This window comes from Elephantulus edwardii, unplaced genomic scaffold (assembly GCF_000299155.1).
Source record: "Elephantulus edwardii isolate Elephantulus edwardi_28Jun2011 unplaced genomic scaffold, EleEdw1.0 scaffold00411, whole genome shotgun sequence".
In the NCBI taxonomy this organism is placed as follows: domain Eukaryota; kingdom Metazoa; phylum Chordata; class Mammalia; order Macroscelidea; family Macroscelididae; genus Elephantulus; species Elephantulus edwardii.
In genome coordinates this window covers 643687-659056 of record NW_006400161.1, presented here as the reverse complement: position 1 = coordinate 659056, position 15370 = coordinate 643687, and the positions used below count along the sequence as shown (strand labels likewise).

Below are 15370 nucleotides of genomic sequence, written 5' to 3'. Positions count from 1 at the left end.
GGGTCAAATGGTATCTCTATTTGCAACTTTTTGAGAAAGCGCCATACCGCTTTCCACAGGGGTCGCACCATTTTGCACTCCCAGCAACAGTGAATAAGGGTTCCAGTTTCTCCACAACCTCGCCAGTGAACATTAATCCTAACTGAAAAACCACTTCCTAGCCAATATACAAATAGTTCTTTATATCTCCTCCACTGAATCTTTTTCTCATGCATTAAAATTGGATTCAACAACAATGGAAGTCTCTGATATTTTCCCTTATTTTAAAGAAATTCTTTGCCATGATTCATAAAAATTATTTCCTGACCTACACAATGAATCACACATAGTGTGAAAAACAATGATAATGCAGTTTGTACTTTCTGCTTTGTTAGTAGTTTGGATATCAGTTTCATGATTAAATAATAAAATTACTAAATGCATTTTTCTAAATCCAACATTCAATGATTTTATATACATTACAAAGCAGTTCAAGAGGATAGGGAAATAAGAAAGTATAAGATAGAGGCTAGAGAATGGTAGTTTTACTTGGTAGTTGCTTAATTTTATCTACCTTCTTAGCTTGGCTTCCCCCATAATAGAGGCTACAATTCTGGAACAAACTTTCAACTTAACCCTTGCTGATATCTTTGCTCTGTCCACATCTCTATAATCTCCTCATCGTTATCTGATTCCAGCCAAAAGTATGCTTGATATAGACTACATGAAAAGACTTGGTCATACGTTGTTCCATTATATTCTTCTGTGCCAGCCAATTCTTTTTAGTATAGTGACTCTGCATACTCCTTTCATCTTTTTTTGATGCTTCCTGGATCATTCAACATTCTGCCCATAGCATCCATAGGTATTGCAACTTGAGGTTTGAATTTGTTCTTCAGCTCCTTCAGTTTAAGAAATACTCAGCGAGTTCAGGCTTTTGATTTGCTAACTCCAGCTTCTTGCATATTTCCTTATAATACTTTGTTTTCCCATGCTGCCCTTTAAAATCTTCTGTTCAGGTCCTTAACTTCTTGCTTTTTTCCCCTTTCCTTTTGCTTATTGGTGTCCCAGTGCAATGTTCAAAGTCTCTTCTGACATCCTTCTTGGCCTTTTCTTCCTCCTCTCTCTATAATGGTATTTTGCATTCTTCATGAAGGTTATTATTAATAACCTCCCACAGCTCATCTGGTCTTTGCTCATTAATGTTTAAGGCCTCAAACTTGTTCTTGAGATGGTTTTTAAATTCAAGTGGGATAAACTCAAGATCAAATTTTGGTTCTTGTGAATTTAATTTCATTATCTTTAGCTTCAGTTTGAACTATCATATCAGTAGCTGATGGCCTGTTCCACAATCATCACCTGGACAAGTTTTCATAGCGAATATTAGCTTCTCCGACAGTTTATTCCACAGAGGTAATCAATCTGATCCCTGTGTAGACCATCATTAGAGGTAATGGTGATGAAGGAGGAAGTTCAAGCTGCTCTGAAGGAAATGGCTAAAAACAAGGCCTCAGTCAGGAATGGATGACACACTAACTGACATATTTCAACAAACAAATGCAGCCCTAGATGTGCTCACCAGGTTGTGCCAAGAAATCTGGATGACAATTGCTTGGCCAAATGACTGGAAAGGATCCATATTTATTCCCATTCCCAAAAAAAAAGAGGATCTGACAGAGTGTGGGAACTATCCACAAATATTACTAATATCACCAAGAAAAACCCTTCCAAAAGTTATCAAAAAATTACTAAAACGGGTTTTAGAAGAAGTGTAGCACTAGGGACATTATAGCCAATGTTAGATGGATCTTAGCTGAAAGCAGAGAATACCAGAGGAATGTCTATCTGTGTTTCATTGACTATGCAAAGGCATTTGACTTTGCAGATCACAACAAATTGTGAAGAAGAGGATTCCCAGAACACTTAACTGTGCTTATATGAAACCTATGGATGGACCAGGAGGCAGTTATCAGTACAGAGTAAGGTAATATTGCATGGCTTAAAATCAAGAAAGGTATACATCAGAATTGCATCTTATCTCCATGACTCTTCTGTTTGTGGAAGAGATCATTCAGGAGGCTGAACTTTGTGAGGAGGTATCTAGCATCAGGATTGGAGGAAGACCCATCAAGAACTTGCTTTAAGCAGGTGACACAACTTTATTTGCTAAAACTGAGGTGGACCTGAGGCATTTGCTGGAAGGACTATAATCTTGAGAGATTGAGATTGTTAACAATTTCCACCTGCTTGGTTCCACAATCAACACTATTGGTACCAGCAGTCAGGAGATCAAAATGAACCGCATTAGGAAAATCTGCTGTCAGAGACCTCTACAAAGCACTGAAGAGCAATGATGGCTAGAGGCTGAGGTGTACCTGACCCAAGTCATGGCCTTCACAATTACTTGCTATGCATCAGATAGCTGGCAAAAGTCTATGGATGATAGAAGAAGAATCCAGGACTTTGAGTAGTTGTGCTGGAGAAGATTATTGAACATACTATGAACTGCCAAGACAACAAATAGGTCTGTCCTGGACAGGGTGAAACCAAACTGCTTCTTGGTGGCAAGGATTTTGAAGCTCTGTCTCACATATTTTAGGCATGTTGCTAGGAAGGGTCAATCCTTATAGAAGGATATCATGCTTAGAAGGGCAGGAAGACCGTGAATGAGATGGATTGACACAGTAACTGTGGTAATTGGGGTAAGTGTGTCAGAGACAATAAGATTGGCTCAAGATAGGTTAAAGTTCAGAGCTATTGTGCAATGAGGCACAGGTGATTTGGCAGCCCATAACAACAATAATAACATGAAAAGACTTTGGAAGGTTTAAGGAAACAAAGAAAGAAAAGTTGGAACACCCAATTTCTAGCAGTTATCCATTGCTGAAATCATTATCATTTGTGGACCTAAGCATGTTACCATAATCTAGTTGAGAGAGTCATTGGAAGAAAGGGCACTTTGTGTGCATCCTATCTTCATGGCAACATTATTCACAAAAGAAAGAAAACAAGAACACTCCAAATGCCCCTCAGCAAACAAATAGATGGAGGGATTGATATATATTCACACAATGGAGTATTATGCATCACTAAGGAACAATTTTGCAAAATGTTATTGAACATGGAATCCATAAAGCATTATGCTGAGGTAAAGGACTTAGTCACATAAAAACAATACTTTATAAGACTACTGTTACAAAAATAGAAGGACAACTGAACAGGATAGATAAATGATAGATATAGAAGATAGATGATTAGATAGATAGATAGATAGATACATAGATAGATAGATAGATAGATAGATAGATAGATAGATAGATAGATAGATAGATAGGTTGAAAAGGGGGAGCAGAAAAAGGGGAATGATGGAAATCACTAGGATAGAGATTAGTGGGCAGATATGGGGGGGTCAAAGATTAGGAAAGAGTCAATGGGGACTTGAAAAGACAAGGTGCTAAAAGGTATGCATATGAATGATTGTATAAAACACAAGGTACATAACCATAATGTATATGAATAATTGTATGTAAGCCAATTTTTTTTAAAAATCCCAGCTGTGATCAAAACTGTGGAAAGAAAATAAGAGGGGTAAATATTCGAATGTGTGTGCATGAGTGTATGTGTCTATTTCAATTTCTATCTTTTACTATGCTACAAGCTTCATTAGATAAACAAAGTCTGAAACCAAACTTCTCTGACACTTAGATGATAAAGTCCACAGAGGTTAGTAAGCCTTCTAGAGTACAGATCAAGACAAAGAAAGGTTGATTTGACAAGGGAAGTGGAAAATAATCTTTCATTGTCAGGAATACCCTTTAAAAAGGTAAGATTTTTTGTTTATTTTATTACAAAGAGTGTATGTTATTTTGGCAATGAGGGTTTTGGGGTTTTTTGTTTTGTTTTGTTTTGTTAGAAACCCAACATAGGTCAGAAAGTCCCAAAACACCGCTTTGGTAGACTGATACTCATTACTAGTGGGATTTGTTATGGATTATTAGAGGTCCAACTTGCCCAAACACACTACCTAAGAATCTCAAGTCACAACACATTGTGAGGAAATATGGCCTGACTTTGTGATTCTAGAATTACAAAAAGCTCTGATTCAGAATTGGGAGCTTCATCTCATATTATTGTTCTGAGTTAGTGGGTGTCCAACCACAAGGCTCGTGTTTTCTCCAAATCCAGATGAAGTTTCTCTTACTAATTTACCTGATTGGATTTGCCAGAGGTGAGTTCCCTGATACATAAGGGATCTCATTTAAAGTGTTTCAGCCCTTAAAGAAAGAATACCAATTTCTTAGTTACCCTAAGCAATAGGACTTAGAATCAGGAATAGCTGAGGAAAGACCAACTTTAAGAGCACCTGAACCAAGTGAATCTTCTTAACTGTGGCTTTATAGTCAGAAAAGTGACCAGTACTCTACAAGATTGGAAGAAAGTACTAGGAGTTCTCTAGAAGTCCAATGAAAGTTTGTCCTAAGGATCAAAGAAGTCTATTCAGATCCACATGAAACCTTGGAATCTTAAATTAGCCTCATTCCTCAAGAAAGCATTCGTTTCCTCTCACAATTTCTAACATCACCCCCTCTCTTCTGTTTCTTCTATCCTAGAAGCGTCAGGTCAGCCTGATGAGCCTCTCAGCCCTATCAATCAACAAGCTTCAATTCAGCAACTTCCAGGTAAGTATTTCTCACTTGTAAAGCCATCAGATGTGGAGGCTTTATATGAGTCCTCTTCAGGCGAGCATTCCTCAAGTGAACATGCAAGTGAGCATTCTTCTGGCGAGAACTCAACTGAGCAGCAAACTTCTAGTGACCACCCTTTGGCAGAACAGTCTTCTGATGAAACACTTTCAGGTGAAACACCTCTTGGTGAAAAATCTGCTGGGGAAAAGACTTCAGGTGAAAAAGTTTCAAGTGAACAGGCATCAGGTGAAAAATCTTTGGATGAAAAGGCTTCTAGTGAAAAGGCTCCAAGTGAACAGACTTCAGGTGAACAATCTTCAGGTGAAAATTCTTTAAGTGAACAACCTCCAGGTGGTTCAACTCTTGGTGAACCCTCCACTGAAAAGCCTTCAAGTGAACCATCTTTAGGCACATTGTCTTCAATTGCCTCATCTTCAGGTAAGCAACATCTGGATGAATGCCAATCCTTGACTTCAGGTGGGCAGTGAGAAATTTGTCAAGAATTGTGTCAGGAATTTCAAACCAACTCATTCCAGCTCTGCTGCCTGCTGTTAACGTATATTTCCACCCCAGATATAGTGAACTAGAATCTCTATTTCATGTTAAGAATCACTTGGGGATCTTGTTAAAATATAGATTCTTATTTAGTTTATCTGGGGGAAAACCACAAATTTTCAGCCATTGTTGAATCAGAATAAATTATTCCAAAGCCTTCAATTTAGGGAAGAAGCCTAGAGGTAAAAACAGTTACATTTTCACAAACAGCTATCTCAAAGACTCTCTAATCTTTTTTCTTTACATAAAGGGCAGATGACAACAATACCAGGTTTTTTGGGCCCCTGAAACTTAAACCTAAAACATTTGGAGTTATCTTTGAGAAAAATAATATAAATACAAAATGCCAACAGCCCTTTCAACTTCACTTTACTTGAGGCATGACAAATACGAAATAAAACTCCCCTAGAAACAGCTTAGAGAAGTACCAAATCTCTTAAAATCTGTTAGAAAAACTAATAGGGAAAAAAATACCAAAACAACAACAAAAACCCTATTTAGAACACTATAACTTTTCAAGCCCTTATGAAGAGATGTATAGCACAGTAGTTGATGGTTTGATTTTTGAACATGGAAAATAAAGCATGTAGACTCTTTGCTGTTCCAGAAATAAGTTACCAGAATAACTGCAATTTGGTGGCTCTTATTAAAATTGACTTGATGAAGGAAACAAAACACAAAATTTGATAACTAAATAAGTTGTTATTAAACATACTTCCTATTCTCCCCCTTTCAGAGTGTTGTCCTTAGTTTTAAAATGAGACAGGGTTTAAGTGGTATATAATTGCACACAGCTAGAAAATGGTAAACTTTGCATTAAAATCAAGTTCTAACACTAACACCTGTATTATTTATTTCTTCATGATTCTTATTTAAATTTATACTAATTTATTTTCAAAATTTGAATACATTCTTTTTCACGCCAGATCCTTCTCATTTCCCTCACCCCCCTACCCATCAAATTATGTGACCCCATGATTAATCCCCACACACACATCCTCAGCCCTGTGCTTCCACCCTCCTCCGATTTGTATCCTCATACTCATCTACAATAATAGTTTTATATGGTATTTGTACTTATGAGACTGAGTTAGTTCACTCAGCACAATGCTCTCAAGCCCCTCACTATCTGCATGCTTCTTTTTTTTCCCCCTATAATTATATTTCATTAATTTTCATAAACATTTACAGAGATTTGGGGTTTCCATTCATTCATTGTTGCTCTATTCTCTCTACCCTCCTCCCAGTTTGTTCTTGTCCAAATGCCACAGTGCTTGTCAAAGCCAGTTCTGATTAATCTTCTTTGTCAGTGTGTCCTTTGCCATTCCCTATCACTCCTCCCTGAGAGAGACTTCACCCTGAGTCATAAGGGAAAGGGGATGGCGTATTCTCTTAGCTACTTCCTGCTGAAAAGGGACGCTATGGGTTTCAGGGTGAAGATCTTCTCTCACTACTCTAAAGGGCCCCTTTGGCAGTAGGAAACACATAGACTATTATGGAGATTGATTTTGGAATTTAGATTTTGGAATTGATTGTGCTTGGCCGTACATGTTCATATCCTTGAAGATGTATCATGGGGGTGTTGCAACCTAGAAGACACAAATTTGACTAACAAGTTATAAGTACATGAGTCCAAAAATTATGGAAAAGTAAAATAAAAGATTCTTTCATTGTTTTACAAACCCTCCCCCAGGTCCCCTCCACCATGTAGCCCTCGCTCTAGTCTCCTATGATGACAGAAATACCTAGTTATATATCTCTTTTAAACAGTTTTCTCCCTCCTCTGTTTCAGTGCAGTATACATTATTGAACCCATCTTACTCAGTCTCTCCCCAACCCCAAGGACAGTCCCATTCTACAACAGTGGCATCATGTAATATTTGTCCTTTTGTGACTGGGATATTTCACTCAGCATAATGTTCTCCAGAGTCAACCATTTTGAATAATATTGCATGAGTTCCTTGTTTTTTAATGCAGCTTGAACAAGGAGATTGACAGTAGAGATAGTAAATGAGGCAAGAAGATGCAATTGAAAGGAGATGTTCTTTGGGGATAAACTGACCCTATCTGAAAATAGAGAATGATGAAAACTCTTTACAAGATTTGTAATGTTAGAATTAGCATTCAAACACAGCTAATCAATAAAATTTAACTCCAGAGGTGTACACCCTATGATGTGGATTAAGAAAGGAAGTAGTTAAAAAAAGAAAGGAAGTAGTTAAGTGATTTTATTCTTAGTGAGTTACACTTGACAGAAGAACAATTAATTTATCAATGTCTAAGGAGTCTATGGAGATACAAAAAGTGAACATTAGATCATTTTGGGACTAATCATTAATGAAGGTAACAGATGAAGCAAAAATTCCTTTCCTCTCAAACAGGAGAGAAACAATCATTTATCCAACATAGGCCACTCAGATCCTGTGTCTGACCCAAGTAATGAATGTATTGTAGTCCGTCTTATTCCTCCCAAGATGTACAATTCACACCTATATAATTGATTCATGAAAGGATTTAATCATGCCTTTCTTAAATTTTCAGGCACAGGATTAAATTGCCACACATGCTCATACATGAATGAACAAGGAAAATGTCTTCGTGGAGAGGGAGTCTGCACCACTCAGAACTCCCAGCAGTGTATGTTAAAGAAGATCTTTGAAGGTATGTTGGGACAGTCTATGACAGAGATTACATAACCAACTTGAGCTCTACTTCAGGGGTTAGAGAACAATCAAGCTGTGCTTCTCAAGGAAACTACAAATTGAAATTTTGTTCTTTCAAAATTAAGAGTAAAATCTCTTCATTCTGGTAGAATGTAGAGACCCTTTCCAGATCCCAGACATTAACTATCATGTATTCACAGGTTAGCAAAGTTCTGTGCTGGGTTCTCTTTGTCTTCCTTGTGACAAAAAGCTGTTAGCAATCACAAATAACAGAGTAAGAAAAGATGATAGAGCACTAAAACTTTGACACTGGGTGTGGACAATTAACTCTAGAAACTGGTATATTTGTGAAGATTGAAATTAAGGAGGAAATTTGACAACAGGATAAAATAGCCTACCTACTAAAGAAATGTATGAGTTGCCCCTTAGACTATTAAACCTAATGGCAGGACTGTGACTGTCTTTTTCATAACATTATATTCCTAGCACAATATAAATGGAATAAACTAAGAAATATTTACAAGTTTTGTATGTGGGTATATTCTTAGATCTTTCTGTACTTGCATTTCCTCCTTATCTGGAAGGGATCTTGGTTCCTTCCATCTTATAATTCCCTTTGTGGTTGATTGGTCTTATCCCTCAATGGAATGAATCAATTTAAATCTCTAAGATGATGGATAAATAATAAATATGAGAAGAGAGAAAGTGGTATTATAAGAAAAGCATAAAGTTGATAGCTCAGGAGAAGAAACAATTAAAGATACAGGGAAACTACAAGAGATATTCAGAAAATGCTTTAGGGTAACATGTTAGATTTGGGTCAGTAGTTCCTTATCTTAGCTGCACATTATAATCACCTGTGAAGTTTTGAAACATCCTAATACTGAGGCTGTACCAAACAGGTTATATAAGAACCTCTGACTTAATGGAATTCAAGCATAAAAACCTGTTGGAATTGAGGTGTCAATTCTAATATAGTTAGTCTAGATTAAGAACTACTGATTGAGTTATACAGTAATGAATTAAAAAGAATACCCAGAGATAGGAAATTATGGGAGCAAAAATCAGGCAAATTTTTTTTAAACTCAGAAAAATGGCTTTTAAAAGTTTTTATTCTTTTTTTTCTTGAAAAGGTGGTGTAATAGTGAGCATGGATAAATGGGAATTAATTTTCTAAAACACAGTGTAAGGGGGGGGTGAATCATGGAGTTGTGAACTTTAGTGGTTGGAGGGAGAGAGTAAAGGAAATGGCAAAGATCCAGCAGGGTCTTGAAAAGACAGGGTAATGGTGGGCCCAATTCAATGGTGATAAATTTTATAAAACACAATAATTGTATGAATCACAATGTCAATCAAAGAAAGTATACAATGTATACAAATTTTGTATACAAACCAATATAAAATTAAAAGAAAATTAAAAACCCACAATACGGAACACAATGTCAATAGAGCAATGTGTAAAACACAATGTAAATAGATGAAACAATATATATAACTTTTATATGCAAAAGAATATAAAAAATTAAAACTTGAAAATGTGGTTTTTTAATTTTTTTTTAAAGCCAGTAAGTAGAAAATAGCAGTGAGCCTTTTTCAGGTAAAGAGTAAGGTAGTAGGAAGATAAATTTGGAATGATAAGGTGGAGTCATACAAGACTTCTAATATCAGTTTAAAGAGTAAACACGGAAGTGACTTGATAATTTTTTCTACTTTTTAAAATTGTGATTTAACAAAGATTCACAGAAATGTTAGGTTTTTATTCATTCATTGTTGCACTTTTTCTTTCCTCTCCTAGTACACTATGCAATGCACCTCTTGTTCCAAATTGTTGCCGTACATAAAATGTTCAGCCATACATTCCTCTCTGACAGTTCTTCCCCTCTTCTGTTTCAATGCAGTGTTCATTATCTATCCACGCTTTTCCTCCTTTCCTTGACTTGAAGAAATTATAAATTTATACTAATTCTCCTTTACTGAACTGCAATCTATCAAGCACCATCTATGCAATACTATTTATCAGACATTTAAAAATATACTTTCTATTTTAAGTCTCACAGTAATTTTTACAAAGTGAGGGGTTTTTTTCCTCTTAAGAGGAAAAAGAAATCCTGATGGTATAGTAGATTAATGTGTCAGGCTGCTACCAGGTTGATGGTTCTTATCCACCAGTTAGGCTATGAGGAAAAGATGGACAATCTCCTGTCATCAAGATTTGCAGCCTCAGAAATATGATAGATGGCCAAACTTCCTCCACAGCAGTGGCTTATTCTTTAGCTTGGAATAATATTCCCTCTCTTATGTACTTAGCTATTCATTCTTCACAGCCCAGTTTAGTGTCACTGCCTTCCTAAGAACTTAACTGATTCTGTTCTTTGCACAACTAAAGCATTTTAAAAGGAATCATTTTTTTGTTAGCTAATATAGTAAAAACAAGGCTTTTTCATCTTGTTTTATGTAATTAGTCATATTTACATACATCTCTCTGAGTTTTTCAGAGTTAAGACTCTGATACCAATCTTTGTACCCTCCAGGGTCTAGCATAGTTATCATTGTGTGCAGCTGAGACAGCATGCTTTAAAAAATAGGGATCCCGGAGCTCAGGTCCCACGTGCTTTGACAAGCTGTGGCTCTGCGACGCGGCTGGAAGCGGAGGCTTAAGTTAGATAATACAGGATTTCTGACAACCTCCAGCCATGCGTCTCTCTGCCTTGCTGGCCATGGCATCCAAAGTTAATCTGCCTCCTAACTACCAATATGGAATGAGCCAACCGGGCTCCTTGGCAGACAAGAAGAAGAACCCTCCAGGGACCAGGCGGCGTCGGGTGGCCGTAGAACCTATCTCTGATGACAACTGGCATCTGTTCTGTGGAGACACGGTGCAAGTCCTAGAAGGAAAGGATTCTGGAAAGCTGGGCAAAGTGGTTCAAGTTATCCGGCAGAGAAATTGGGTTGTTGTAGAGGGGCTAAATACACATTACCGCTACATTGGCAAGACTGAGGATTACTGAGGAACCATGATTCCTAGTGAAGCCCCTCTGCTTCACCGCCAGGTCAAGCTTGTGGATCCTGTGGACAGGAAACCAACTGAGATAGAATGGAGGTTCACTGAGGCAGGAGAGCAAGTACAAGTCTCCACAAGATCAGGAAGAATTATCCCCAAACCTGAATTTCCCAGAACGGATGGCATCGTCCCCGAAACATGGACTGATGGCCCCAAAGACACCTCAGTGGAAGATGCTCTAGAAAGAACCTATGTGCCCCGTCTAAAGACACTGGAGGAGGAGGTGATGGAGGCAATGGGGATCCAGGAGACCCAGAAACACAAGAAGGTCTATTGGTATTGAGTCTGGGACAGCGCTTCTCCCCTACTTCTCTGTCTTAGCCTTGGAGGCTAGGGCCACCCTCTTCACACACCAATAAAGAGCCATGAGTACTCCTAAAAAAAAAAAAATAGGGATCCTCACCACAACAAGATAAAGGTAAATAATCCAATAAAAAAATGGGCACAGGATATGAACAGACACTTCACCAAAGAAGACATTCAGATGGCTAACAAGCACATGAAGAAATATTCAAAATCCCTAGCTCTAAGAGAGATGCAAATCAAAACAACTATGAGATATCATCTCACCCCAGAAAGAATAGCAAAATTTAACAGAACAGCAAACAACAAATCCTGGAGAGGTTGTGGAGAACCTGGAACCCTTACTCACTGTTGGTGGGAGTGTAAAATGGTGCAACCACTGTGGAAATGGCGCTTTCTCAAAAAGTTACAAATAGAGATACAATTTGACCCAGCAATGCCACTACTGGGAATATACCCCAATGAGGCCATAACTGACATCCAAGCAGATACATACACACCCATGTTTATTGCAGCTTTGTTCACAATAGCAAGGAGTTGGAAACAACCTAAGTGTCCATCAACAAAAGAATGAATAGAGAAGCTGTGGTATATTCACAGAATGGAATACTATGCTGCATTGAAAAACAAGGAACTCATGTAATATTATTCAAAATGGGTGACCCTGGAGGACATTATGCTGAGTGAAGTATCTCAGTCACAAAAGGACAAATACTGCATGGTGTCACTGTTGTAAAACAGGACTGACTTTGCAGTTGGGGCGAGACTGAGAAAGATGGATTCTATAATGTATACTGCATTGAAATAGATGAAGGAGAAAATTGTTTAAAAGAGATATGTGATTAGGTATTTTTGTCATGACAGGAGTCTAGAGCAAATGCTACATGGTGGAGTGGACCTGGGGGAGGGTTTGTAAAACAGTGAAAGAATTTGTCTTTTACTTTTCCAAGAGGGTGGTGTACTGGGGGAGGGTTGGGAGGGAAGAAAAGTGCAACAATGAATGAATGTAAATTAAAAAAAAAAAGGGGGTCCTTTAAAAGTTTGGTGGCATGAAATGGAGAAACATGGATAATTTAGTCAGAGTAGAACTGATAGACCTTCTCAACCAAATGGATGTAAAGGCCCAGAGGAGGAGTCAGAAATAGGAGAGGTTTTGAGAAAGTAGTACAAAACACATGACAGAAAAACTCAGGAAAATAAAATTTAGGAAGTATTTCACTATGGTGTATTAAACTTTAGATGTTCTTAGCTTATCTGAACAGAAATGGTCATCAATTAACTGAGACTGTGAGAACTCAAATTGGGAGAACAAAGATACGTGAAACCAGAGGTGGTGTGAACAGAACAGTAGAGAAAATCTGGTCAGGAGTTTCAAGAAAGAGTATAAACAATACTGTCACTTATTTGCAAATTGCCATGGTAGAGTCCTGAGTAAAAGCTGTAAAATTTTATGGGCAAACCTCTAATGACCTTTGAGAACTTCAGCACAGTTGCATCATAATTCAGAGTGTCAGGGCCAAGACATAAATGGGAAGGAAATAAAAGCAATAAGGAGAGCCAGCATTCTGAAGATGTTCACAATGAAAGGAAGGAAAGAGGTGAGTAGTAGTATGACCATGAGATATTATTTTTTAGTTTGGGAAATTTGTATGTTAATAAGCCAAAAGTAACATGTACAGAGAAAGAAAGTGAAGATACAAGAAGAATAGACTGCTATAAATGAAAGGTCTCTGAGGAGACAGAGTGAAGGAAAGTGCAAAAAAGTGTGGAAAAAGTACAGGCTATGCCTACATGATGATAATGGGAGCCATGAACAAATACTAGAATTCAGGAAAGAAACCAGATGCTTACTTCTGTGTGTCTTTCTGTCTTATAGGTGGAAAACTCCAATTCATCGTTCAGGGTTGTGAGAACATGTGCCCATCTATGAACCTCTTCTCCCATGGAACCAGGATGCAAATAATATGCTGTCGGAATCAATCCTTCTGCAACAAGATCTAAAATCCTGTACCCTTTCCTCCCTTTCTCATATCTCACTTAATAAAGTAGATGCATTTTGAAAAATTCCAAATTGGTCAAAGTGAGAGGTACCTAGGGTAGACACAACAATGAGATATGAAAAGTAGGTTAACTTTTGACAGGGATAAAACAAATGCTTTTCTCTATCTCCAATTTTTCCTCCTCCTGTCTATCAAATATTCAACATTTCACCCTTCTTTTGGCTCTGAAAAGTTTTCAGTCCACTACTTGACATAATTAAAATATTATAATTCCGTATATATTTCCTTTCTATGTAAGTAACATTTCATAACTCTTCATTTTTTTCACACTTATTAAGTGATCTGCTCAGCAGAAGAGACAGGAAGGCACACTTTAACAGTTCTTATATTAATGTTACATTCTTTAAGCTGTCTTCACATGTATGAGTGATCTCATCTAATTCTCAGAAAATAGTTTAAAAGTGTAGATGGCTTATTTGTTTATACTCTACAGAGTTACAAACTTGCCTTGGTTGCAGAGCTATGTGAGAGCCATGGCTATATTTATAAATGGGATCTGCATTATTTCAGTCTTAGCTGTTTTTATTATATAATGGACAATAGTCAGGATTATTCTTTCAAGATGAAATCAATAGTTTCCCACTGTATAAGATAATACCTTTTTAGCCATAGCTGCTATCTGAAGACATATACTTCTATTTGAAGACTCCTGTTAAGTACAGATGGCCCTAACTGGTTTTTTTGCAGAAATCTCATTTAGAGCTTTAAAAAAAATTTTTCTATACAGGGTTTTTGGTATTCTAATTCTTGGAACTCTATAATCTTATAATATTTTTAATACTTCTTGCAAATTCCTATCTTTAAATATTTCAGAGAATTTCTGTTTGCCTTTATGGGTGCTGACACACAGTATGCAGTCAGTTATGTTGAACGTAACTGAATGCCAAGTTCTGAGAGGTTCAAATACAAGGCAGAGATGCTGTTTGTGATAAAAGTGTCTGAAGAGTTGCAAACAATGAAATTTGTCATCAGGATCAACATCATTAAGTTTTTTCAAAAATTCTAGTTCTTTTAAACCATTCCTGGTTGGCTCTGGCATTATCTCTGGCTCATACATTACTGAATATTCCTTGACCCGTGTAGCTATAAACATTGTAATATTTATTGAGGACTTCACCTATGTTCACACAGTAATAGCCTTCTGCATCAGTCCAGTTGTCCCTGAGGTTAGGATTCTCTTTGAAATATTTTCCAATGCCAGCAGCCTGAAGACAAGCACTATCAAAGTATGGAGCAAATATGTCATCAGATTCTGTAAACATATCAGGTGCCAGCAGCTTTGTCTGAGATGACCCATTATTTTGTTCAACTGTCATGAGATTATGCTTGGCTTTTACTGAGGCTTCAAATGTATCAAAATTCTCTTGTCCATACTCTTTGACTTCAGCTACACATTCCAAGACATCATCTGGGGAAGGGGATCATGTACGAGTACTGTTCTGAGGGCTACTCAGTTCAGATTGCACAAATTGCAAGCTATTTATATTTTTGAACAATTGCCTGTCTTCACGTTCTTCTCTGTTCCATAAGGGCTTCTTCATCTTCTTCTTCTACATCAAAGTCTTTAAGGTTATCATCAGATGAAGATTCTTGCTCAATCCTCATTCCTTCAGAAAGACTTACCTTAAATTTTTTTTTTTTTTACTTACCTTAAATTTATTGTCTTTTCTTTTGCTTCTGCTTCTCCGTCTACAGCCACCTTGTGAACAAGATCATCTTCTCAAATGTGATCTATCCCTCCGATTTCTGTCTCTTCTTCTTGGAGATCTGCTACATCTGAATGGGGAATGGGATCTCCTAATAGGCGATCTACTGGATTTTCTTCTGGTTGGAGACCACCTATTGATTAGGTTGGCATCTTTTGATCTTTCTCATCTACTGGAGAATATCATCTCGAGGTCTTGCTCTGGGGGAAGAAAGTTGCCTCCTGTCAGGTTCTCTCCATTTTCTTTCTAATGATTGACTCCTGGCTCTTCTCCCAGGAGACAGAGTTCAAGAAGGTGATTTCCTCAGCTTAGATCTTCTACCATTTAAAAGTAGAGATCTACTACTTCTTTTTTTTTT

The 15370-nt window shown here is 37.3% G+C and overlaps 1 protein-coding gene and 1 pseudogene across 1 annotated transcript; both read left to right on the top strand.

Moving 5' to 3' along the window:
- The first annotated feature begins 4164 nt into the window (after nucleotides 1-4164).
- On the top strand, nucleotides 4165-13247 carry ACRV1 (acrosomal vesicle protein 1). Its single transcript, XM_006902437.1, has 4 exons — nucleotides 4165-4207; nucleotides 4590-5102; nucleotides 7761-7880; nucleotides 13123-13247. Exons 1-4 carry the CDS (start codon nucleotides 4165-4167, stop codon nucleotides 13245-13247), a joined length of 801 nt encoding a protein of 266 aa, XP_006902499.1.
- LOC102848524 lies at nucleotides 10576-11226 on the top strand (annotated as a pseudogene).
- Nucleotides 13248-15370: the final 2123 nt, after the last annotated feature.

Coding starts and splice junctions, on each gene's coding strand:
- ACRV1 (XM_006902437.1), top strand. CDS start 4,165: ATGAAGTTTCTCTTACTAATTTACCTGATTGGATTTGCCAGAG. Junction 4,208..4,589: donor CCTGATTGGATTTGCCAGAG/GTGAGTTCCCTG, acceptor CTTCTATCCTAG/AAGCGTCAGGTCAGCCTGAT. Junction 5,103..7,760: donor TTCAATTGCCTCATCTTCAG/GTAAGCAACATC, acceptor TTAAATTTTCAG/GCACAGGATTAAATTGCCAC.